General features: G+C 41.3%; 1 protein-coding gene across 1 annotated transcript in view; it reads right to left on the reverse strand.

Annotated features, from left to right (window-relative positions):
• Positions 1-27,588, reverse strand: part of LOC107385826 (contactin-4) — a 230,531-nt gene that overhangs the window by 56,920 nt on the left and 146,023 nt on the right. Inside the window, exons 10-15 of the mRNA XM_015959955.3 lie at positions 22,730-22,872; positions 22,507-22,636; positions 22,070-22,220; positions 10,571-10,698; positions 9,842-10,014; positions 826-943 (exon numbers count right to left, since the gene is read on the reverse strand). Of these exons, the coding sequence (XP_015815441.3) occupies positions 826-943; positions 9,842-10,014; positions 10,571-10,698; positions 22,070-22,220; positions 22,507-22,636; positions 22,730-22,872 (843 nt within the window). The remainder of the gene's footprint in view (positions 1-825; positions 944-9,841; positions 10,015-10,570; positions 10,699-22,069; positions 22,221-22,506; positions 22,637-22,729; positions 22,873-27,588) is intronic.

A 27,588-nucleotide genomic window follows, 5' to 3' on the forward strand; every position in this document is an offset into this window, starting at 1 on the left:
GCCTGTAGCAGTCTTGTGTCTTACATCAAGATTAAACTACAGAATGTTTTTAATCTTAAAAAAAAGCTTGAACTTTGTTTGTAAATGAGACCAAGTAAATAGAACTGTCCAAAATTGGGAATATACCAGAATGCATTATACCGGTAAAAGATAATGCTTGAACAACAATCATACCTTCCATTAAACATACTCTGAAATGTGTGCCTTTTTGGTACCTTGGATCTTAAAGGTAGGGGCCACATCTAAAGCTATTGTTTACTTACATAAGGAGGACACCACAGACTTTTCTGTCCATCTTTAACCATGTGCTAAGAGACATCTACGTTCCTGAGGGGGCTGTGTAAATTAAACCTAGCTACGCAGGAACGGACCGATGCTACCAGGACTGTACCGGGCTGGGCAAGATGTGAAACTGCTAAAATGTACTATTGGGTCAGACCCAAATGCTGTGGTGAGCAGATATAACAAAATTAACTTCCTCATCTTGTTTCTGACCAATAACTTACTCTACAGTTTGACCTTTGATGATTAATACGGAGAAACTCACACGTATGTTATTCTTTTGTTTTAAAGAGGTCATTATTTTTGGATGAAGGCTAAAAATGAAAATGGTCACTGATAAATCAATCCTTGAACACACACACACACACACATACACACACACACACACACACACACACACACACACACACACACACACACACACACACACACACATACACATACACATACACACACACACACACACACACACACACACACACACACAATCATGAGACAAAATGTCTCCCCAGAGAGAGCAACACAAAACAAAGGCAGCCATACCTCTGACAATTAGATCTGCTGCTGCTGACACCGTGTCAACTTCAGTGTGCACCATACACACATATTTCCCAGAATGCCTGAGCTGAATGTTTCTCACCATCAGGTCACCTGTAAATCCCTAAAGACAGACACAAAAAAGCTTTGAAAATAGGAGAAAAAAAAAGATGGAAAGCAATAAAGTCAATAAATGAAAAATATAAAAAAGAACAAGAAAAATAATTGAAAATCCCTAGAAACAAATTAACTTCCTTATGTGTTTTAAATCCTCTCAAAGGAAGCTTGACAGAGCTCACAGCAGACTGTTGAAGTACAGAAAAATGGCCACATTCTGGGAAAACAAATTATTCCAGTTTTGCATTGAAAGAACGGCAACATCAGAACAATTTGTTTCCTTTGGATCAGTCTCTGCTGTGTTTACACTCACGCTGACGGCTCAGATGAATGACTCCAGCTGGATTTTCAGAGATGATGTTTTTTTACACTCTACTGTGATAACATACCAAAAGACACAAGGGCTGTAGTTATTTTCCCCAAGAACAACACAACAATCTCCTTTGTGAGAATAAACAGATAGCTAGATAAAAATCCAAGATTTGTTTTTGCTTACCGTAGAAAATCCAATGTTACATGTGGACTACGGTGAGTCACACTCATTGAGAGGAATCCTAGATCTACTGATCATGAGCATTTATTATTTTTATATACTCTTTTTACCGGAAGCTAATAACAACACATAGCAAACTATCCAGAGGTGGCAGCTGTAGGATACTCGAGCTGCTGAGACCAAAAGAATCACAGCCTTTGTGCATACCTCAGTATTTTAATTTAAAACATAAAATTGTTTCACTTTGGCAGACATGCATGTGACACTGAACTACATGAAAGACTCATCCACCCATCCACGGATGAAAGAGGCTAGTGTATGTAAAATTATTACTATTTTAATAACTACCAATGAAGGAAAGTGAATGGGTTTCGCTTAAAAGAAAGATTCTGAGGGAAATATTCTGATCAGCCTTTAATAGCTGATGCCCACTAATATGCGTGGTCACAGTATAGTTTGCTGCCGTGTTAAAGCAACTCACAAATAGCAGAGCTGAATGTAATTTCCTCATTTAGGACCATAGCTATTGGCTGTCCTTGCAGTCATTAGATATAATCTTCTAATTTGCATAATGAACCATGAGCACGTGATTTAATTTGAGAGAAAAGAGGAAGAAAGCACAAGTGTGAGCTGCCTGTGAGTGCTTTGGGAAGATGGGGTGAAAGGCAGCTACTGTCACTCACTGAGCAGTCTACATAAGAGCCTTCATCTCCAAAATTGTTTAATAAAGCAAAAAAAAAAAAAAAAGAAAAAAGAATGAAAAAGGCTGATTTGTTGCTCATTATTCATTTTTTTAAAAGAACCATCTAAAGGGGTTTTAAAACTCATTAAATAGTACAACAAAGTCTATGTTGGCAACACTGATTTATGTAAATTGTATACAACTTTACATCATTGTTCATTTTGCGTTACACAGATTAATTAGTACTGTAAATGCTCCAGGCTGCACTGCAGACTACCGTGATGTTTGTGCAGCAAATAAATTTGAAACTCTGTTAAGAAAACTGTAATTCAAAACTGACTTAGAAAAGCTGAGATCACCGTTGTTATAAAGGTTAGAAAAGAACGCTTTGGTGTCCATTTGGACTGTCAGGGGTCAGTTATGCCAAAGTCACAGATGTACAAGAAAACAATGTATGCCATGTTTCTATTTTCTATGAATAAAATAACAGCATTCTCTGGTGGACACCGGGATCGAACCTACAACCTTAGGATTACTGGACAACCTGCTCTACCTCCTGAGCTACTGCTAGCCTGAGATAAATAACCGTCCCTTATGCACTCAGACACAAGATAATTTTGGTAGCAGGACCCCATCCTGGGGGAAGCCACTGTCCACCCGTGGACTTCGACAGTGCCAATAAGTTTGGAGTTTGTGAACCTTCTCGCTATGAAGCCCTCACTAGCAGCTTATTTTAACCTGATCAGTAAAAATGGGGTGAGTGGACTAGCTGTTTTACCCTCTATTAAAGGTTTTCTGCCGGACAGGTCACCGTCGCCCTCGCACTCAGCTCTGCCGCCATGTTGCAAACCTGCTTAGCAATGTGTTTGGCAGACCATGGAGCTCTGGTCCCATGTGGCAGCTCACTTACCCCCTCATCAACAAAATGTGGGACCTAAGATGCTCGCAATTGTTAAACGAGTCATCATCTCGCCTCCTCCACCCCAGACGCCAATGTCGCCAGTGGCAGTGGTGAGCCCCATTGCTGGACTAAGGGCCCTCCTCTGGGCTCAAAGGAATGCTCTGTGAACCGTGAAAGGAATACTCAGTCGTTCTGATCTCAGGACCGCGTTTGTTCAGGACATGGACTCTGCTGGACTTCCAAGCCTCAGTGTTCTGCGGGTGAAACGATCATGTTCGGTTGCCGTTCAACCCCCCCAGTCCTAAGATACTTTGTTTACTGCCCTAGGTGGGCGAAGGTTGCACTGTTTCCACAGTTTTGCACAATGTTTCAATAAAGACTGCTGTTTGCACTCAAAAGAATGTCAGTTTGATAAGTCTGAATGCTGCATTTCAAAGTAGTCACATATGGTTCCATCAGCCCACTTTGCTGGAAACCAATGGTTTGATTTTCATCACAACTCCTATCTGCAAACAACTTCAAAAGAAGCAGCGGAGACTGTTTTCTCTCAATTGGCTGGTAAACAGCAGCTATCCACTGTTTGTAGACACAATAAACACAGTGCCGAGTCCTTCCGCTCGGCTAGAGGGCAATGGCGCAGTCACAACAGCGTTGAGCAGCCAGCTAACTGCGAACCTTTCTCTGGCACGCATGTGATGTCTCTCCTTGGGTCGAGCACCACGGGCTACCGCCGGTTATAATTCTGGGTCAGACCACCCGTGGTTGCTGCAGTTGTGAACGCTATTGTGAAAGCAGATGCAGTGGTCATTTTGAGAGAGGAAATTCAGGCCGTTAACAAAAGGAGCTGTTTGAAGAGTCCCCTCAGAGAAACAAACAAGTGTTGGTACATCTGTTACCTTGTTGTCCTGAAAAGAGGAGGGCTTTGTCCCATTCTGGATTTGTAATTACTAAACAGGTTTTTGTGCAGGTACAGTTTTTCCAAATGCTGTCAGCCCCGGAGATTGGATTGTTGCGATTGATCTTGTGGATGCCAATTTTAAGGTGGAAATCCATCCCAATCACAGGCAGTTCCTGTGCTTCACGTTCAAATGGCAAGCCTACAAGTGTTCTCCCACTCGGACTAGCCCTAGCTCCCTGCACCTTTTCCAAATGTGTGGAAGCTGCATTGGCACCTCTCAGAAAGAATGGCATCCACGTTCTCAATTACTTGGACGAATGGGCTCTGGCAGTGAGTTCTTGGTCGCATGCGGAGGCTCACGTTTCCCAGGTTAAGCCCTGGGTTTTCTTCATAAAGTACGGGTAGAGCTCCCTAGTTCCGAGCCAGAGGGTTTCCTATCTTGAACTAGAAATATACTCTTGGTCAGCCAGAGCATGCCTCTCGGATCACCGGATTGCCGCTTTCCGCAACCACATGACCCACTTCCAACTTGGAGCCAAACTAACACACCCCATAGCTTTGCAGCTGTTAGGCACAATGGCTTCCACTATAGCCAAGGTGTCTCTCGGTTGGTTGGAAGTAGGGTCCGTCACTTCCAGCGTTGGGTATGCTGTAACCTTCTCTGTCCATTGTGTCATTTTCACTGGAAGTTTGCAAAAGGGCTACATAGGGGCTCTTCTCCCATGGAGAGAAACAGGTTGCTCCACCAGCGTTCTCCAATTTGGAGGTTGTCCGAGCGCATGGTGGTGACTACATCTTCCCTGAAAGGATGGCTATGCAGGGTTATGACCAGTGCTGGAAATGTTTGTTTAAAAAAAAACTAGGTCAAAGTTCAGTTCATACATTTTAAAACAAACTAGTTTGTTTCTTAGTTCATTAGAAAAAAAAACTTTAACTACAGTAAGTTCCCTGTTCCAAAAACGAACTAGTTCATAGTTCTTTTTTCTCATATATATATATATATATATATATATATATATATATATATATATATATATATATATATATATATATCCAGCAGTGAGGAATCTGATGGTTGTGCACAGTAATTTTTGTCAGACTTTAAAGATCTGTGTACACATAAATCCAAATAACATGTTAAAGAATTATTTTATATAATGTGTTTCCTTCAAAATTAAACTCATTGAAGTATTTTGCAGGCTGCACCATATCATCGTTATTAACACTAATCACTAATAAAGTTTTAAGCTGCCTGTTTTTCAGATCAGATATTAGACATTAAGTGTTTATGCCATACAGATGTGATTTCTGGGTGTAGACAATTGTAAGAACTTCTGGTTTCAAGTTCAGCGAGTATTTCAAGTTGAACGTTTGTGGTAAAGTCAGCAAACTAATTCTCCCTGCACATGTTGGGCCTTACAGATAGTAAAAAAAAACATCCCAGAAAAGGTTACTGTGTGTGTAAAAATGTTTCCCCCAGTCCAGACATATTAAATGGAGCACATGGAGCTGCCCAGGGCTGCAAGCTAGGAGTGGGAGCTGGCCATTTGGAAGGGTTCTGGGGTTGTGGCTTGCTTTGCTCTGCGTTAGGCAAGGAGTCCTGCTCATCATTACTCCAGTAAAAAATGGGACCATATCTGGTGTCTGGGAGTGTCTGTGCCCTCTGTGCTGCAGTACCGGGACCAAAGTGATTAGGTAGGTGAGTGGGGAGCATGAGCGGGTGTATGACATACATTCTTCTGTGTCTTTAGGTTGAATGTGATTATGTGTGAGCATGAGGGCGGGAGTGTGTGACTGTGTGAAGTGGGGTCTTGGACTCCTCCCCTCTCCTGGGACATCTTTTGGTGCTGCAACATCCTGGTGGTGCCTCAGTTTGCCTGCGTTTTCGCAATTCCAGTGTCTGGGGCTGGAAGTTTTTGGCATCTGCCAGCTAGCTCCAGGTCCCTGTGCTCTGTCAGGTCTCAGCGAGGTTGGGCACCCTTGGATCTCAGGCTGCTGACTTCTGAGGCTGAGTTCCAGATCTTGCTATTTATATCTCCTGGGCATCTCGGGAGGGGGGTCGGGGCTTCTCTGGCAGTAGTCTCCCTGGGGTCTCCGAGCTCCAGGGGAGACCTCTAGATCTCTGCAGCTTGGAACTCCTACATCCTCCGCGGATCTTTGGGGGCAGGTCTGTGGCCCTTCATACTCAACATTGAACACTCCTATAGATAAACCTTACATATACAAGCACATGTACGCACACAGGAGTTCACCTGGTGCTCTCACAAGTATGGACTAAAGCATTTTTGACACATAACCTAAGGCTGCGGTTGGCACTAAATGCACTATGAAATATTACCATGTGCCAGTCAGCAAAATATGATAGTTATATATCGTCATGTGGTTGGCGGAGTGACATTTTGGTTGTGTTATGTTTTTATGTCTGTTTTTTTTCTCTCTCTTTTTCTGCAGGTCTAGAAGCGGATTCTTCAACATCCTTTATGTACTTATTTTTCTCCCCTCTTCCTTTCTTCTCCCAAGACTCCCCTGTGTGATGCTGCAAACTGGTAGACCAGAGGTTTGTGTCAAGTCAGTTGGTGCAGCTCCACTTGGATAGATCGATGCATTTCTGTGCACCACAAACCTTTATCTCACGTAATTCCCCACATTGCTTACCATATATGCAACCATTGCCCCATACAAAACTATGTGTGATCATAGGACAAGGAGAAGCAGCTGTGAGGAGCAAAATTGTGGAAGTTAATTTTCCTGAGGAAATACACAGATTATCAAGACCCCCACCCCCAAAAAAAGAAAAAAAAAAAAAAAAAGAAAAGGAGCAGATGTTCTTTTTAAGACTGAAATCACCTGCTACAGGTTTTTTCTCAACAACACAAACAACGGGTGTTGATAAAAGACAACTAATTCTTTTTACATCCTGTGATTTAATCAAGACTCTGTGTATGAAAGTTCCTATGCATTTCCTGCCTTTGGAGCAGATTGGACTAAACATTAGAGTGTGTGCCATGTCTGTGTCGGCTTTCCTTGCAATGCGAGCAAAATAAGACAATGCAAAGGAAACTAGAAGCAAGTCTCACTTGGTTACTGTCAGATTTTTCCATTACATTTATAGATCAAAGGAAATGGCCAAAACCCTCTTGAAATCTCAAGTGTGAATAACATTTGGCTTGATACCCTGTTTAAAATTGTTATTGTAGCATGAAAACTACAATAATAATAATAAGAAAAATGTATATATGGTATTTCCTTAAACTTCCAAATGAGGCCTCAAATTGGTTGGTGGTTAAAGGTTGCAGTTAGCCAATCAGGGACCAGATGTTTGAATATCATGAATATTAATGGTGAAGACTCATAATCATGTTGTTTTCTCCCTACTCCTCTGATTAACGTCTACTTTTGTTAAACCGAAGTGCCAAAGCTTTTCCTCCATACAAAACAACTCAAGTTATCTATTCATACTAGAAACCACAGCAGATTTATTGAAATCACAAGTGAATTAGGGCTTTACACTAATGATGATCGCTCTCATGAGTTTTACTAGCCAATGCCGTGTTCAAACATTCCTAACCTTTAACTCATCACCAAAAAGACAATATAATAAACAAAAATAATAAACAAAATTATTTTGAAACTCATCTTTAGGAGTTCATGGTTTGCCTTTCTTCCCAAATTTTACTGTGCAGTTGATGCATTCTGGTTTGAGGCCGTAATGTGACCAACTTTGATTAGTGAAGTTTGTTTCTTTAAACATAAAAAGTGGGATAAAAATACATTTTAGTTCATTTTTCATTGTGTCTTCTTGGGAAAATGGCGTAATGTTCACCAGGTTAATGAAGCATTTGAAACCATGGCTTGGTGCCTGTGGAGATGGACAGCCCGTATGCTCATCAGGACAGGTTCTGATGGGTGGATTATTGTTCTTCACTGCTCCTTGCTTCATACAGCACTCATGAGTTTGACACGTTTCAATTTAAAGAACCATAAAAAAAATACTCAGACAACTTTTCCTTAACCCTTTGATGCATATTGGTCGCTACAGTGAACAGGTACTCTAAATTGTTATTTATTTATTTATTTTTGCTATTAAGCACAGCTGTTGAAGACTTTATTGCATTTGAGCCCCTCCATTTGGACGTCAGCAAGCCAAGCCAACATATTCCAGGTTCAGAATGAACATGTAATAAATTATTTATAAGTCGTTTAATGTTACAAAAAATGTTTGTTGAAATTTGTTTCATTCACACTTAAACATAAATGAAAAAAATTGTTAAAAAAAACACGGTTAAAGATTTCATAATTCATGCATCGAAGGGTTACGTCACTGAGAAAAAAAACAAACAAATCTTTAAATCAGATGTTTTGGTGGATGCCAGGGCTGGAAAACAGAACAGTTGTGTGTTTTTGTCAAGCCTGTTTTTCTAAGCAATGATATTGTGTTACTTTACCATTCATGACCTCTGCTATATCATTTTTGATTTTTTCTTTTATTTGGTAAACAAAAGGATATTCGTTGTTGTTGCAAGCTATAGACGCAAGCAACATTTTTCACCCAGCTCTGTGCTGACACTGGAAGAAGGGCTGCTGCAGGAGATTTAGTATCTTAGTAACTTCATAAAAAGCAGCAGGAAAAATGTTACATTTGGTCAAATATAGAGATGCCAACTATCTAGCAGTGCAAGAGCCTTTACTTCTGCTTTCTACCCTTGTCAACAACAGATTTGATAATTATTTCTTGGCTCAAGATGCGCGGCAGGTTTGAGCAATTAGCACTTGTTAGAGTCTGATCATGTTGCAGGCTCTAGAGATGCTGCTCACAGCAGAGACAAAAAAAGACAATGAAAAAAGTCTCTGTCAGAGTGAGCTGCAGATGTCAACGCATTAAGAACAAATATACTTATAAAGCCAAAAGTTACACAGCCTTGCTGACAAATGTCTTGATTTTACCTGCAAACAAACAGACTTTTCCTTCTTGTGAGATCTTACTTTAATTAATTTAAAATAAAATATCTAAAATATGTTTTCATGCCTCTTAACGTTTTAAGATAGTATAGTGATACATATTTTGTGGACATTAATAAAACTATAATAAAGTGTTTCTCTCACATTTGTCTATAAACCGTTGCCATTAGTAAGGCTCTGTCTGAAAACACCCTGTTACTAAGAAAACTGATTGAGAATCCATTTTGGATCTAATCTGAGTGAAATTGAATTGTGATTTATTGTACAGTTCACATCCCTATAAATAACTATTAGGCAGATATTGCAGACTTCTCAGTGACCTATGGTGTGTGTGTCCACCCTGGGATTGGGAGATTGGGGTTCAAATCCACAGTCAGGTCACACCAAAAACTTTAAAAATGGGACCCAATTACTCACCGCTTTATACTCAGCTACGTACGTTATACTGAGCCGGGATTCTCTGGAGGTTTCTTCCTGCTAAAAGGGAGTTTTCCTCTCCACTGTCGCTTTATGCTTGCTTAGTATGAGGATTGCTGTATAGTCACTGACACTAGTCAGTGACTTGATGCAATTTGCTGGGTTCCTTATATAGGAAACATTATTTCTGATTGGCTTAATGAACTGTCCTGTCTTGGAATGTTTATTATGTGAAGTGCCTTGAGATGACTTTTGTCGTGATTTGGCGCTATATAAATACACTTGAATTGAATTGAATTGAAAGGGGTTGGATTGAGGGGTTAAATAGTTGCCGAGCACAGCCACAGTTGCAGCTGCCCCCTAGGAGATGTAATTTCACCAGTGTGTGATGATGATACTGGGACTTTATATAAAGGTGGCCAAAATCTTAAGAAGCCCAGAAGCATGCATGCGGCTAGTACTTTACAGCTGCAGTACACAAAGTTGTGATAAAATTTAAATATTAAAAGCATGCTTTTCTTTTTTCACCAAGAATTCTCTCACACAAGTACATACTCCTCCAATCATCTCAAAGTGCTCCTGCCTGCTGAAGTCTATGGCTTTCCCACTGAAAAACCACTTGAAGACGGGGTTTAAAGATGAATCACTGGAGACCTCACAGGGCAACACCAGACTCTGTCCCACGGTGGCGTCTGAACTTAGAGGTGGGATGGTGATCCTGGTGGGCTCTGCAGCAGAACAAGAGATAAAACGGGAGCTCATTTGTTACTTTGTGTGTGTGTGTGTGTAAGTGTGTGTGTGTGTGTGTGTGTGTGTGTGTGTGTGTGTGTGTGAAGGTATCCCTATAAAAGGTGCCTGAATGAAGAAGGTAATAAAGCTTAATTAGCCCCGAATAATGAGACGGATTCTGGTCCATCAGTGTAATTAAGTGACCTTAAATAACTTCACTTAGGAATCAAACGCCTTTTATAAATCAGTAATGAATAATTTAACACACAGCTTTCACAGCACCAAATAGAAAAAAATGAAGACTTCATCTATATAATTATCTTTATTTAAATCCTAAACCTAAAAATACTACAGCTTATTTAATGAAAGCAGCTTGGTTCCACTGGGAAAGATGAGTAATAACAAAACCACAAGAAACTTCTACATGTGTCAGAAAATCAACGGGAACAAAACAGCTTTATATTTCATTATCAGTGTCAATCCGTTTATTTCTTATTATTTTTTTCACTAAGAAGTTTAGGTGAAAAGTTGCCAGAGGTGTTCTGCACGAGTTACCTTTCACCACCAGAGTTCCTGAGCTGCTGGACACTCCAAAGTGGTTCCTGGCCACACATGTGTACCTGCCCTCATCAGATTTAGAGATGTTGGTGATGTGAAGCGTTCCGTCCTCCATGGTGGTCTGTCTGAAGAGAAAGACAAAGCTGAAAATATTCCATCCAATATTTTATTTTTAATCAGTCAACAGCTCTTTTAGTTGATGCTGCTTTAATTCACTTCACTTCACGCTGATAGTTTGCTGCTTGAATGGGGGATGGGGGGTGTCATTTAACTGCTTGGTCAAACATGTTAGTGGGGCTGCATAAGAAACTTGAGCAGGTGCCTGGCTTCTCCCGTCTCCTGCCAAAGATCAGTTGTTAGAGCAGGAGGCTGGCTGTTCCAGTTTCCTGGGGTAGCCGGGACGCACGCACCCCCTCCGTTGCGAGGCTGTGGTCATGTTGGTTACTTGTGAATCTCTGAGGGAGACCACAGAAACGCTGCAGCTCTTTAAGTTGACGCTGGTTCAATGCATTTCACTTCACTTCACTTTAGGCTGATAGTTTGCTGGTTGAATGGGGGAAAATTCGATGCATTTACGATAACACCACTTGGTCTAAGATGGGTTAAAATATAATGTGTTGGTGTGGCTGCTGGGTAACGAAACTAGAGCTACATATCTGACCGAGGATAGCTGAGGCTATCGAGCTTCGCTGTTCCACCACGGTCAAAGATCTGCGAGTCCGCTGTTGTTGAAGTTCCCAGCTCAGGGAGTGTCAACAATGGTTGACTTGCAGATCTTTGACAGTGGTGGACCAGCAAAGCCAGATATCCTCAGTCAGCTTACCTAGTGTAAGTAAACTGTCAATAAAATATGAAAGGTGTGCAACAAAGAATAATGTTCCATCAAACTATGAGTCATTAATATTGTTGGACCTTTAATATCCGATTGACTCTGGAAATAGGTACTCTGGGTGGCCAGGAAACAAACACTTATTAATAATTTTACACAGAAACCAAAATTATTTTTTTAAACTCAATCTACTATATTTCTATGACTAATGATCACACAAAATAACAGAAGGTAAATGCTTTGTCAAGATAATATCAACTGAAACAATAACCAAACTCTAATGAAACATGATCTTGGATGTTATCAAGAGTCTAATTAAGTGTCATATGAAAGATGTCAAGTCTGGGCTTACAAGGAAAATCTGGCAGGATTTAGTGATGTTTGATTAGTTATCAATTAATCATAACCCATCTGACACCAGTTTGCAGAGTCTACAGTACCATTGGTGAGAGTTCCTGGTAGGTCCAACTGGCAAAGCTAAGTTGGTCTCAACAAGACTGAGGAGCAGTTGGTCTCAAATGTTAATCTTCTGGGGCATTAAGAGTTCAGATGTCCCTTGAATAAAGCTTGGCTGGTCTGAGGTTACTTTCTGGTATAGAAATTTGCTTCTGCTGGAGGCTGACGAGTTGATTGGCGCCTGATGAAGTTGTAGCAGATTAAAACAAATCTCGGGACATTGTAGATCGGTGTGCAGAGTACTTCAAACATCTCTTCAATCCCACCGGCATGTCTTCCAGTGAGTAAGCAGAGTCTGGCAACTTTGGATTGGGCTCTTCATTGTGGGATTCTGGAAAGGAGAGTCCGACAGATTGTCGAACCTCGGACTCAGGAGGAGCAATGTGGTTTTCATGCTGGCCGTGGAACACTGTACTAGCTCTATATCCTTTCAGGGGTCCTGCAGGGTGTGTGGGAGTTTGCCCAACCGATCTACATGCAGTCAAGTGTGAAGTGGCTGGGATGAGAATTAGCTCATGTACATCCAAGACCATGGTATTGAGTCAGAAAAGGGTAGAATGCCTTCTCTGGGTCAGGGATGAAGTCCACGCTCAAGTGGATGAGTTTAAGTATCTCAGGTTCTTGTTAACAAATTAGGTAAAGATGGAACGTGAGATCGATAGGTGGATTGGTGCTGCATCTGCAGTGATGCGGGCATTGTACCAATCTGCTATGGTGAAAAGAGAGCTGAGCCAGAAGGCAAAGCTCTCGATATACCGGTCAATTTACATTCCTAACCTCACCTACTGGTCACAAGCTTTGGGCAGTGACCGAAAGAATGAGATTGCAGATACAAATGGCCAAAATGAGTTTTCTCAGAAGGTTGGCTGGGCTCTCCCTACTGTTGTAGAGGCTATCTCCTCGTTCTCTATAATTAATGCTTATCTGGTTTCTGGTCAGGTCCCTGCTTACTTTAAGATGAACTCTGTAATCCACCCGCTTCTTAAAGAAATGAGTCTTGACCCCTCTCTCCATAGCAGCTTCAGACCCATCTCTAAACTTCCATTCATCTCCAAGATCTTGGAAAAGGTTGTGGCTAAACAGCTCACAGCTGCTCTTGATTAACATAACATCTATGATAGCTTCCAGTCAGGTTTTCGTAGAGCTCATTCTACTGAAACAGTTCTTCTTAGGGTCTCTAATGACCTTCTGACTCACAGTGATGCAGGGGACTGTTCTGTTCTGGTCCTGCTGGACCTGACTGCAGCCTTTGACACTGTTGACCATCACCTGCTACTGGAGAGGCTGGGAGACTGGGTAGGCCTATCAGGAACTGCTCTGGAGTGGTTCTCTTATCTTTCTGAGTGTTCCTTTTCTGTGGCCGTCTCTAAGTTTAGGTCCTCCACCGCCTCCCTTACCCATGGTGTCCCACAAGGTTCTGTGCTGGGGCCTCTGCTCTTCCTCCTCTATTTGCTTCCTCTTCAGCACATCCTAAGCTCCTTCAAAGGAATCTCCTACCATCTTTACGCAGATAACATCCAACTGTACATCTCCTTTAAGCCCCATGAGATGTCTAAGCTGCAGCTGTTCCACACCTGCTTAGCTTTCTACAGCTGAATGAAGATACGACTGAGATCCTCATCTGTGCCCCAGACAAGCTGGTTGCCAAAGTCAGAGACTCTCTTGGTCATCTTACTTCTCACACCAAACCTTCTGTCAGGAACCTTGGCATGACCTTTGACGAAGCTCCCACCCTGGATTCTCATGTCAGTTCTCTTGTTTGCTCTTCCTTCTTCCATCTCAGGAACATTGCTAAGCTGAGTCCCATTCTGTCTCGCTCTGAACTTGAGACAGTTCTCCACATCTTCATCTTCTCACGCTTAGACTACTGTAACTCTCTTTTCACGTGTCTGAGCAGAACCTCCCTTTACCGTCTACAGGTGGTTCAGAATCCCTGTGCTCGGCTTCTGACCAAGTCCTCCAAACACACCCACATCACCCCACTTTTCCTCCAGCTTCACTGGCTGCCAGTCAACTTCAGGGTTCATTTCAAGATCCTGGTTCTGGTCTATAGGGCCTTACATGGACAAGCACCATCTTACATTGGTGATCTTCTTAGTCCCTACACCCCCAGCAGGTCCCTGAGGTCCAGTGATCAAAGCCTACTGGTTGTGCAGCGCACCAGGCTTAAGACCAAATGTGACGGATCATTTGTGACTCTGGACCTCTCTCCCCCTGAGCCTGAGATTAGTGGACTCGATGGTCTCCTTTAAAAAACAGCTGAAGACTCACTTGTTCAAGCTGGCTTTTGTATGACCTTCTTCATCCCCTCTCTCTTTATTCTGCTCTCCCCACCTATTCCACCTTCCTCAGGATCCACTGATTTCCCTCTTTCCTGTTCACTCTCTCTCTTTCTTTACATTTTTTAATCACGCTTGTCTATTTTTTGCTCATTTTAAATATATTTGTAACCATTTTCTAAATACTTTTTTTAGTTTTACAAATGTTGTTGTTGTGAAGCGCCTCGTGATTTTTATCTTGAGAGGCGCTATAGAAAATATATTTTCATCTTCTTCTTCTTAGAGATAGGTTGAGAAGCTCAGTCTTCTGGGAGGGACTCAGAGTAGACTTGCTGCTCCTCCACATGGAGAGGCACCAGTTGAAGTGGCTCAGGCATCTGGTTAGGATGCCTCCTTGACGCCTCCCAGATGAGGTTTTCTGGGCACATCCAACCAGGCTCTACCTAAAGGTAGACCCAGGACACACTGGAGGGACTGTTTCTCAGCAGGACGGGGACCATCTTGGGATTCCCTCAGTGGAGCTGGCCCAAGTGGCTGGGGAGAGGGAAGTCTGGGCCACTTGACTTAGACTGCTGCCCCCGCGACCTGACTCCGGATAAGCGTCTGAAAACGGATGGATACTTAGCCAGATTAAAACTTTCAGTGGAACTGTGGATGTTTTTTGGTGCTGATCAGTGACATCACTGGCTGCCAAAGCCATCGCAATATGCTGATGTCCATGCAAAGTCCTGAAAGAGCTGAATTTGAAAGGAGACTGAACAGCTGAGGACCGGGACATCATATCTCCCGGCCAGTTTCTGTTTCCCAGAATTTACCCTGACGTTCTGACAATGGAAACAATGCTCATGAATTCTAAAAAATAGCGTCAAAGCTATGATATGAATGACAAAATCTTTTTCAAATATGGCGTTTTTTCTCTCTCCAAGAAAACTTGAGACTCTTGACATGGACCGTGTGTATTCTGTGTCGTTTGCGGGGTTAGGGTTAGGGTTAGGGTTAGTTAACCCTAACCCATAGGTGGAGGTGCTGGGGGTCAAAGAGCCAGTCCTCCAAAGGATGACAACCAGTCGACACACTCAGCACACAGTGCTGCTCTCATTATATCATGACAGTAAGAAACCAGGACATCTCATGGGATCAGGAAGTTTTCATAGACTTTGCCTCATATGAAGTCAAACACAAAGTTTTCCTGCCCAGAGAAGCTTTAACAATAAAGAAAATTGGGATTTTAATCATAGAATCCAATGTAGATGTGACGCTTGCATTTATGAAGTTTCACGGTGTGTAATGGTGATGATTGTAGACTGGTTTCAAACAGAGAAGTCAGAAAGCATGTTAACATGTGCATAAACAAGACAGATTATTCTCTCCTGTCATGACCTATGGAATCAGTAAATCAAACAGAAATGCTGTGAGCAGCCAGCTCAAAAGTCAAACAATTTCATACTTGCTCTCAAGAACAAATACATATTCACTTGGGCCAGGCTTAGACCCAGAGAGCATGTCTGACACATGGTGCTTTGCGCTGAATTATTGGCAAAAAATCAAATGCTGAGGGATGGAGGCCCACTTAGAACATGACCTGAAGGGCAATGAGGTGCAAAACAAATAGAAATGTGCACAACTATCTGCTTCTCAGACAAATTCCGTTCCAGGCGGAGGATTTTTATTTTTGTTTAATCGTGCTGGCTGTATAATAGCTTGGTCGTTTTTCTCCTCTTCCCCAGACTGACCTCAGAACAATATAATAAATATTCTGTCACAACGGTCGAACGCTGAGGCAACTCTGACGAGTTGCTGAAAGTCTGATACTATATTGATCCAGGAGAGTGCAGAAAACAGTAATAAGCTTCACTCTTCATCAGACCCATACAATAACCAATGTGCAAATCAAATACACACAGTCTGTTTATTATACTAAATGGAAAAAAAAATTGACAGATTTTTGTCAAACTCACTTTTGTTATTCTGTTATTTTAGCACCTGGTTCCTAATTTCCTGCACAACTTTGCTTCTCTGATAAAAAAAAATATCAGATGTTGGTCCAAGAACTGCTGAGTTTATAAAATCTGTCAAGACTAGAAGTAAGACTTCTACAGATTAGTTCTGAGGACCATCTCCATATAGCTGTGGCTCCACTGTTGTAGTTCTGAGAAATTTCTGGGAGGTGAAAAATTAACCACCAAAGCGCATCCAAAGACATTCATGAATTTAAATATTTTATTCTGTCAAAGTATGCCATACCTTAATTGAGTAAGATGATGTAAAATGGCCAGCTTTGACAAATGGTCACTAAGTGACTCAATGACCAGAAGAAGCACCATAAATTACGTCGTTGTGGGGAGATTTCTGCAGTCGGTGTTGGGAGTTTGTTGACAGTGACTTTAAGGCAGTGGTAATGTTTACAAATGCTGGTTGTTTGGCAGAGTTTGCTAATTTCATTACTGAGATACAACCAGTCAGCATGAGTTCTTGTTTTTATACCCACCATGTCACTAAATCAAATCCACCTTGGCTTCCACCTAAAAGCTACTGATTTCATACTTACTGAACCGAAAATATTTTCTCTTTTTAATCCTTAGTAGAGTAATAAATATAGTACAGTATAGTTAGGTGTCTTTCCTGGCATGTGTGTAATTTACATTGTCCAACTGAGCAAGCGTTGCTGGTATTATGTACTAAAGCATTTAGACTGGTCATCAGGATTTGTGCTGTGCAAAAAATCATAAGATAAAATAGTTATGGTGTATAATAATAATAATAATAATAATAATAATAATAATAATGACTATACAACAACAATGATCCTATGCAGAGTCACATGTAGCTGGTGAAAGTTATGGTCCAAGTACACAGTTACATTCACAACAGCATGCATATGTTACATGCATGGACACTAGCACTCACCATTCGGAACCCAGTGGGTTGAAACGTAAACCAGTTTGCTATAAAGTGAAATGGTACAACTTAGTATAGACATGTAAATGGGCTCCTTGTTTTGTGACCCACTGATGCTGGTTTTCTGCTCTTCCTCTGTCTGTTTAACACCTCTTAAGAATAAAAAAGATGTTCATCCTGCTTAACCGGCAGAATCTGCTCCGTTCAGTGAAGAGGTCTAAAATGGAAAGTTTAGGGTATGAAATTCTTTTCAGACTACTTACTTACAAAAACACTGTAAAACAATACACGCTGTACGACTGATGCTAGCAGCAACGAGGCCATAATACCAAATGAAAAGAAAATAGCCTCCATAAAGTTTATTTATTTCACTTCACTTATGGGATTTATTTGGTTTAAAACAGCAAAAACAAAAATCTGGGACTCAAAATGAAATTTCTTGTAATGAAAGAAAAGTGGAAAAAACACTGTCCTCTACTTTCCTTATTAAAAACAAATTTAGGATAATGGATATAATATAAGAATCCCAACAATCACGGCAAGTTAGAAATCCTGATATGTTGTATTTAGAGAGTAAATGAAATCAGAATAATAACGTATTTGTAACTTTACATCCACCCATCTACCCATTTAGAGTTGCTAAGGTAACAGATCTATGTAGCAAACCCAGGCATCTCTCTCTCTCTGCAGAGACACTCTCCATCTTCTCCTGAGGGATCCCAAGGTGTTCCCAGGACAACGAGGTCTCCTCTCACCAGGATGTATCTGGAAAACGCCCCAGATGTTTCTCCAGGAGGCATCCTAATCACATGGCTAAACCAACCCAGCAGTTTTGAAGAGGAAGCAGCTGTACTTTGACCTTCTCGCAGATGACAGCGCTTCTGACCTTTTCTCCAAGGCTGATCCTGTTTCTACAGAGGACGCTTATTTAAGCCATGTATGATGATGGCTGGATGGTAGTCAAACCTGCAATTAAGAGCTCTACATTTCACCAAATGTCTATTGCTGAAGTTTAACCCGTCAAATGTCCTTGCTTCTCTAAAATCCAAACAGTGAAAACATGGGGCACTCAGAGAGGGTGGGTTGTAGATGCAATGTTGTTTTATGCTGCAGTAGCAGGTGTGTGAAGATGTTTAAAATCAGCAAACAGATGACACGGACACAGCCTAAAAGTATGCAAATACTACAAGTAACAAAAAAAAAAAATGTTAAAATTCACTTGTAGAAATGAGCTCATTAAAATTCATTTGTGAATCCTAATATAATGAATCAAAATGCAGTCTTACTCTCCCTGAGTCCTGGGTGACTGAGAATCTTTAACCAACATTTTATCAATTTTATGATGGAGCAGTTCTGAAAATGCATAATTGAAATGTTGAACTTCACATTTTGAATCTGCTAATTGCCCGGTACCCATTTCAGACATTAACTCAAAGCCTTCATCTATGTTGAGGTTCTCGCAGCCTCTTAAGTTGCAGATGGGAAGAAAAAAGAAAGCGAGTCTGACTGAAAAGCTAATCTCTCAGTTAATGAGACGACTTGAGACAAACTGGGCTGTTTTACTCATGGACATGCTTTCCATTGCTGCTGAAATGCAAAACACTTTGAGACTGTTCCACATTAACTTGTACCTCCATCTAATTTATAAAAAAATGACAAATGTCACACAACCACAGTTCTTCCCTAATATACCTTTACAGTTCCTGTGTTCTATATTCACACACTAATAAGCTTCTTCAGACTGTGTTGGTTTTCATTTTCATGAAACGCTCTGAATAATCCATCAATCTTTCAGATGGAAGAAGGTAGCTCCACCGCTAAAGCCGGGCGGACACTGTGTGACTTTTTCACTCGCAGCGTTCAGCTTCAGCTCAAACTGTACGACTGCCTCGCAGAGCAGACCTCACGAGTCATGTGCTCACACTGCACGACCCAGTTCTCGGATGCGATCTGACTGCTCACACTGTACGTCTGGTAGCAACACGTCGGCCCTAAAAAAATGCTAAAAATAGCAGTTTTTACTCAACACGTCAGACTTTTTTGTCTTGCCTGTTGTCCTTCGGGAGTGCTGCAGGAGGACACACAGGGATTTATGGGGGTTGGATGAGGAAAACGAAATAAAGAAAGTAAATCTGTGTTTTGTGATCAGTTTAATTTGACATGAACACGACAAACACGCTTTCTTGACAATCTTTGTGAGTAAAAAACCGTGTAGAAACAAAAACGAACAGCGTGTGTTATTAGGGAAATAGCGGGCGAGTGGCGTTGATGCAGGATTGTGCATGCGCCGTGAGCGGTTCTGATACTTTTTGGGTCGCAGCTGCTCACAGCGCCGCTTCAACAGTGCGATACCCTCACGAGGGACGAGCAAAATATCAAACACACCAGAAGTCCGTGCGAGCTCACGACTGCTGATCGGCGGCTGGTCACGTGGTGCTAATCGCCTCTCGTAACCCCCTGTACACTACACGACCGCTCGGCGCAAAACTCGCCCCGATCTCGTGGATTCTCGCACGAGTGGAAAATCTGCTCAAAAAAGTGAAAAAGTTGCACAGTGTACGCCCGGCTTAAATCTCCATCACAAAAGGAACGAGAATAAAAGACCAAATAAAACACCAGACCTTAACTACAGACGTGAGGACGATGGTGATATCACTAGCCGTGTGGTTGTATCATGAGTCTCTGTTCTGACCCTTTGATGGACTGCAGGTGAAACTCGAACAATTAGAACACGGTGCAAAATTTCATTCATTTGCGTAGTTCAATTTAAAAGGCAAAATTAATAAATGCAAATGCAAAGCCACATGTTTCACGCCTTTATTTGTTATAACTGTGAGGATTATGGCTTACAGCTTAGAAAACCCCACATTCGACATCTCTGACAATATTGTGGGAAGGTTCAATATTCTAGACTCAAAGTGTCGCTAATGAATCCAGAACACCTGCAAAGGGCTCCTGAGCCTTTAGGCAAAGCAAGGCAAGGCAGCTTTATTTATAAGGCACATTTCATACACAGAGGAAATTTCATGTGCTTCTTCCCATGACACCAGAACAAACTTCTCCAGGGTGTGGACTGTTACTTGATTCATTGCTGTAATGAGCTCCAGAGTACACTGCACACATATTTAGACTGCAGTAATACAGAAGAAGAACTACCAAAGTAAAAGAGGCTGAAGAGACGTAACATATCAGCTGATGTTTCATTGTTTTCTTCGTATGTTGATAAATGATCCATAACTTAACAGAGTTCCATGGTTTGACCATCCAACGTGATGTTAGGTGGGGGATTGTTTAACCCATTTTGTATTTAGAAAGGCTATTTAGGTTTTACAGCATTTTATTAGAATGTTAGCTAAGCAATTTGTTTAAAACAATTTCATGTTTATTTCCTCATTTAGGAGTAAAAAAAAAATAAAATAAAGGATTTCTATTGTAACGTACCTGCGGTCAAATGTTCACCAACAAAATGGCCAGAAAGTAACGTTTCATTTGCAGACACAAACACATCATCTGCCTGGCCTCCAAACCCGAAAGTTCTGCCCCAGTTCTTGTTACCGTACAAGAAGGCATAACATTCTCGGCCAAGGTCTCATGCAGAAGCTTTACGCTGAATAAACTTTAACTTCTTTAAAGTTTCTACGTGGCTTTACAACTTATGAGTTGAAATAATCAAGTGTGTTGAGTGAACAAGATGTTTAAATCAAATGGTTGAATAATCTGTGCTTTAATCTATGATGGATTCAAAATGAACATCTTTCCTGCAATGACCCAGTTCAGATCTTAACTACACCAGATCAGCATGTGATGATTGAACAAGCTATCAGTACTCAAACACATTATAAGATAATTAGTAATGTTTAACATCGACTTCACATGTGTTTAAAACATTCTCATTCACACAAAGAGTTAACCATCTTTGTGTCTGAAGGAGTGACTTCTGAGGTAATTTTGGTGATGCCCTCAAACGTGTCAAATTTGGATTTGTCAAATTTATAAACAATGGGATTTAATAAAACAGGAATCACTTGCTGGTTAATTCAATTTCCAGCAGACTTCCGATTCGGCCAAGTCGGTGGAAAGAGCATTTTGAAACCACCTTCTCTTTTTGACCTCAAGGTCAAAGCCTCTCTGCAACACTGCGAGTGATTACAGACACAACAGCTCTTTTAACCCTCTCAGGCACAAAATAAGTTCTGATAAAAGGACGGACAACTAAGTCCTTCAGGGGTACGTCTGAGTTAAAAAATGCTCATGAGATACGTACGTGGAGTAACCAGGTAGGTAGGTTTTAACGTTGCTAATCTGCAACGCCTGCCTCCAGAGGGTTAAGAGCCGCTCAACACGTCAGACAGACATCTAACCTGCAGGCCCTGGTTGCATCTCACGGCCGGTGAAAGCTGAATTCAAAGAGAGCTACGACTCTTTGGGTTCTGTTTTTTAAGATTTAACTTTATATATTTTTTAGTTTTGATCATAAGTAATGAGATAAATGTGCATTTAGATTAAATTCTAAATAGATAGATAGATAGATAGATAGATAGATAGATAGATAGATAGATAGATAGATAGATAGATAGATAGATAGATAGATAGACAGATAGATAGATAGATAGATAGATAGATAGATAGATAGATAGATAGATAGATAGATAGATAGATAGATAGATAGATAGATAGATGATAGATAGATAGATAGATAGATAGATAGATAGATAGATAGATAGATAGATAGATAGATAGATAGATAGATAGATAGATAGATAGATAGATAGATAGATGAATAGATAGATAGATAGATAGATAGATAGATAGATAGATAGATAGATAGATAGATAGATAGATAGATAGATAGATAGACAGATAGATAGATAGATAGATAGATAGATAGATAGATAGATAGATAGATAGATAGATAGATAGATAGATAGATAGATAGATAGATAGATAAATAAGATTCATGATTCATGAAAAAGTTTTACAGTGATTTTGAAACCATTGCTAGTGGCACCCCTGGTGCAGCAGGCCTCCTCCTACCTCTCACTGTCCTTCAGCAGATTTCCTCCTCTCCACCAGGAGATCGAGGCTTTGGGGGAGGCGTTGGGCCGGCACTCCAACACCGACTCGCCCCCTCTCTGGACCACTGTGGACGTTTTCACGGGCCGCTGGGTAAAGTCAGGTGGTGAGGCTGAGGAAGAGACCCATGTTGAGGCCATTTGCTGCGGTTTGTGGAAGAGCAACAGCTGTGCATCAGGCAAATGTCAAGTGCATCACCAGCAATTACAGAAATTACATTTTACCCCCGGACTGGCCCGCTGTTTGAAGTGATTATGAAAATGAAAAGGCCACGGCTCTGACGAGAGCTGGAGTTTAGCTTGATTTCATGAGTGTATTTGTTTTCAGGTCCGCTGGCAGAACAAACGGCGTGTCAGTGGTTCTGCTGTGGGTGTAGACGGGGCCCAAATAAAACTTACCTACAACCTTGAGCTCGGCGCTGGCATAAACAGATCCATATTCATTCTCAGCCACACACTGATACATTCCTGAGTCTGATAAAGTGATCTTGGATATGGTCAGTCGGCCAGCCTCAACATGAACTCTCCCCTGAAAATAACACGGGAACACTCATGCAGCAAAATGACATCCAGTACTCTCCGTTTCATTCAAATTAAACTGCTAGTTTGTCCGGTGGCTTACCATTGCTGTTAGCGGCTGGCTGTTCTTTAACCAGCGGTATGTGGGTCTCGGCTTACCCGCAGCTTTACATTCCCATTGCAGGTTAGCGCCGATAGCCATGTAAGCATCTTTGAGTGTCTGGGTCCAGTGAAGATGTTCAACATCTGAGGGGAGAGCAAGAAAAATGTTTTTGTTTTTTCCTGTCGTTGTGTTTTTTGGTAACATTTTTTAATTTTGTCCATAGCGGAAAATCCCACCCAGCTGCAAATTATGTAGGCAGTTCTTTTGGAGAATTAGCTGAATTTGATGCTAATGTTGGCTTACATCCTCTCAGTTCTACGGAGACTCGTTAATTATTCAACATGGCAGTAGTTCAAAATAAGGAGTTGTTAAGGACCCAAAAGGGTGAAGGCTGACCCCTTCGTAATGTAATAGTGGCTTTTACCCACACGCCCATTCCCAGCCGGGAGCAATTCTGACGCAAAACGGCAGTGAAAGCGTTCCTCACAGCTGATCCTGTGAGGTCACAAAATCACAGTAAAATTGCAAATCCACGTGTGATTTCAGAGGTGCACACAATAAAAAGCAAAAAGGCTGTGGTTTATTTTCTGTTCTGTTTACAGCGGTTACAGAAGTTTCACAGGAACTGACGTACCACATGTGACTTTTATTTAGAACGTTTCTGGATGTTTTACACTGATTCCGTGTCTGACTTTCTGTCTGGCCAGATGTAAACTGCGGAGTTTGACGTACGTGTTTTGGAAGTGTAGCGCGTAAAAAATAGACTCGACACATAATGATATCTCTTTGCTTCTCAGACGCGTTCAAAACAATACTCTTGGCTGCCGGAGTACCGGTGGAAAGGAACTCGTCCACTATGATCGTGGCTAGTTATTTCGCTACACTTTCATGTCCGGTGGAAAGAAGGGGCTATACGAACTTGATGCCCTCTGCACTGCCCAATCCCACCAACAGCAGCCTTGTCTGAGCCACAACCATCTCGTAACTAATAAAACGTGTTCAACAGCTTCTTTAACACCAGTCACATAGTCCAGTATGGTGTTTCAAAGAGCAGCTGTTCCCATCACTACTGTATATTTACTGTCCAGCTGTTACTCATTTGCAATCAGCTCAACTGCTCTGCCTCAGCAATCAACTCTTCCTACGTAAACTCTGACTGGTTTCTCCGCTCACTGTCAGGTCCTGTTGTTGCTGTCATCCTGTTCAAACCGCCTCTTGTCCGCCATGCGTCTGGTGTGTAGTTTGACTTTGTAATTTCAGCATAGACGTGTATAACTTACATTTATTTTATCTCTATGCCTTTAAGGTCTGCTGCCTGGGTCAATTATCTACATCACCTTCTAACACAAAGCATAAAGAACTTCAGAAGACCTTTAGAAAGTGAAGATAAGTACTGACCAAGACTGTTTACAATACAATCTGGCCCCTTAGGATTGAAACAGGAAGAACTGAAGAGTGACTTGAGATTTTAGCACAGTAGTCAAGGCCGGATTAACCATATGGGCAACTGGGCAATTGCCCAGGGCCCACGAACTCTAAGAGGCCCAGGGCAGCAAGAGCACGAGCAAAATACTGTATCTGTAATCTCCCGCATTATATTAAATTAGGGTGACCGTATGTCCGGTTTTCCCCGGACATGTCCACTTTTCACTCTCTGTCCGGGCGTCCGGAGTGGGGGTCCGCGGTCGTATTGATGAAAATGTCCGGCTTTTCATCCAGGAGCAGGGATCAAATTATGGGGGAGCTGGATATCCTACACATCCAGGGGAGCCGGAAACAAGTTTTCTACCTATATTACATCATTTATGGACTCTTTTGAGGAGAGAGCACAGAGAGCGGCACAGCGCGTTCTTGCGCAGCACTCCAGGCTGCTGCTTCCAGCGCACGGTCCATTCTCAAAGTGGCGCAACCAAAAAACTATAATTAGCACACGATGGTTCATGTCCGCACATGTTCTCTATTTTCTGTCTTATTTGTGCCTGAAGCGCTCTGCTACTGCGCAGCTCATCACCTGTGCTGCGGTGATTTCACCTCACTGACGCAGCAACGAAAGGCGCACTCCGCTTTGCGGTCAGGAGATCCCTTTGATCTGCTGAAAAGTAACTGATGAGGTGAAAAAGTAAGAATCCAGGCAGCAGTTTTTTCTGGAGAGTTTAGAGGAGATGCAGGAAGATGAGAGACAGACAGGACAGGAAAATAGTTAAATAAAAACAAGAAAACTAAACAAAGTGTTGAAAAGTAAAATGTAGGTAGATTTATCTCCACTACACGTTTTTACCTGTATAAAACAATAAGCTATACACATGTAATATTTATACATCTGATACAACTCAGATCACCTTCAAAACTCAGTCACACACCCAGGGCCGTTCCAAGACATTTTGGGGGCCAAGGCAAAATGACCCCACCCACCCCAACCCCCCCTCCTACCCACCCCATAACTGAGCTCCCCAGAAGCCTCTGTGTAATTCATACCCTCTCCAGGAGTGTTAGTTATACAGTGTTTATAAAAGCCCCTCAGACATCACTGACATGTTCTAATATTATCAGATGAAGAACTAAATTATCAGACATGCTGTCTCATCTGCTTCTTTTCTAAACTTGCAAAAAGTAACAAAATCATTTGAAAGCCACTATTTATGGATTCTCTGAAAGTTTCCATGGAGTGTGTGACAACTTAGTTTTTCATTGATCCTATCGTCTAATCTCACAGCTGAAACAAGCACCCTTAATAATCTGTGCACAGGAAGCTTACCGATGCTGTAGTAAAACAAAAGGTATAATAATTTATCATTAATAAAACCTTGTTGCAGCACTGAAGCAGAAAAATGAGATTTTGCAATAAATATACTAAATATTTACATATGAATTGTTTTAGAGCCCTTTAATTGGCAGAATCTGATATTAATTTAGTTCTTACAAAAAAATGGGTCCCAACATGGTTTGTGTGGCGTTGCCATAGTGTGACGTCATAGGCACAGCTCCCCTGTCCTCTTGTTTGGAAATGGAAATATGATCACCCTACATTAAACAAACTGTCCACCCGGGCTTTTGTGCTGCACAGAGACGCTTCGCTGCCTATGACTCTGAACGTCAGTTGAGAGTCAGTCTCATGCAGACTGACCAATGAAGAGAGGGCCTCAAGTTAAGACCCTCTCCTCATTGGTCAGTCCACACGAGGTGGGTCAAAGGTTATCCTGAGCAGGTTACGTGATGTCAGGCATTCAAGTATTGAGTATATTTACTGCATATTACAGTAAAATATTCTGTATGTGACCATATTACAGTGATCCTTGGGGCGTGATGATGGGGCCCTTGAATATTGTTGCCCAGGGTACAACAAAGTGTTAATCTGGCCCTGACAGTAGTGAACATCATGTCTTAGACTTCAGGCCTGTGACATTTTCTAAGAGCTTTAGCCCAAAGACTGGATGCTCATGTGACCACTGACAACAAATAATTACATATATCAGGTATTAATTAGTTGCTATTAGTTTTTTAATCTGCAAAGCTGTATCCAGGTATGATATTTATAAAAGTACATTTCTTACACACACAAAAATCAATGGGCCGGAGTAAACTAAAATAAAATTACGGTTTTATTTCTGCCTTCAGGACAACGTGAGCGTCAGAACGGTTTTCTGAAAAAAAAAATGGGATTGTTCTCGAGTATCTTAAACTGTTTAGCCTCGACTACAACTTTGTTTATTTAAAGGTGCTTTGTTGAACAATTCCAGCCCAGAAGCGTCTTCCCATGCAGAAAAAAGGAGAGCTTGGACTAAGATTTGTTGCCATGGAGATAGGTACAACTAGTTGTTTATTGGCATATAATAATGACAGAAAAGGCCCATAAACCTGTGCTCAGGTATATGGGTCCTGTGCTGGAGTCGCCTCTGTAGACAAGCTTTAGTGACTCAATACGAGCCACCGCAGCAGGTAATAAAACAGTGGAATTATGTTACGATTGTCTTTGACTGATGGTGGGCCAGGGTCGTGTCTGGGACCATTTGCAGATGTTTTAAGCTTCCTGCTGGCGGCCCAGCCTCAAGGCTTGAACAGCAATATGTTACTTTCTAAATAAATGTGTAAATTATATAATAAAAATAAGAGAAAGCACTGTGACATTACTCTTTTCCCTGAGATTGCTCTTGTAACGTGTAACAACAGGCATACAGAATGTTATCTAATGTTTTATTTTGAATTAAGACAAAAAATACGTTTTTATTATGAATTCAAACAAAAAATCTGTTTTAAAAGCTTTTTCATTCAGAACTGCTGATAGCTTTAGAGTTTGGTGCTAATAATCTGAGCATGACAAGTTATTTCTGACTTAATTTGCTGCTGCAGGTTAATGAGCTTTAACCCCAGTCTTCACCTTTCTAATCTAGACACGGATTCTCTTCAGGAGCGAGGCACCATGGAGAGGGTGAATGTTAAAGTTCTTCCTTATGCCCATGAAGAAGTGCTGTGTGGAGAAACCTGAAATGTTAATGTGGGCAGGAGGAGAATCTGTTGTCCGTAGAGTGAAACTTTCTAGTGAATCCCAGATAATGACCCTGCATCTGTAGTCAAACGGGCCCAATGTCCTCAAACCTTGACTATTATAGCGACTGGATGCTGAACAGGTTTTATTATTACTAGAGTGGGACCTCGCATACATTGTATCGGTTTATATTGGTATCAGAAATCAAGAGTTTAACCATATCAGTTTACCGGATGCTGGTAAAAAAAAGCTCATAACAAACATCCCTGCCTGAAATTGATTAAATACTAAATTAAGCTGAAGACTACGTCCCAAAGAGAATTACCTTTTCTAAAAAATGTGTTCCAAACTTCAATTGTAGAAAAAAGTAATGGTA

The sequence above is a fragment of the Nothobranchius furzeri genome, chromosome 3 (genome assembly GCF_043380555.1).
Source record: "Nothobranchius furzeri strain GRZ-AD chromosome 3, NfurGRZ-RIMD1, whole genome shotgun sequence".
Lineage (NCBI taxonomy): Eukaryota > Metazoa > Chordata > Actinopteri > Cyprinodontiformes > Nothobranchiidae > Nothobranchius > Nothobranchius furzeri.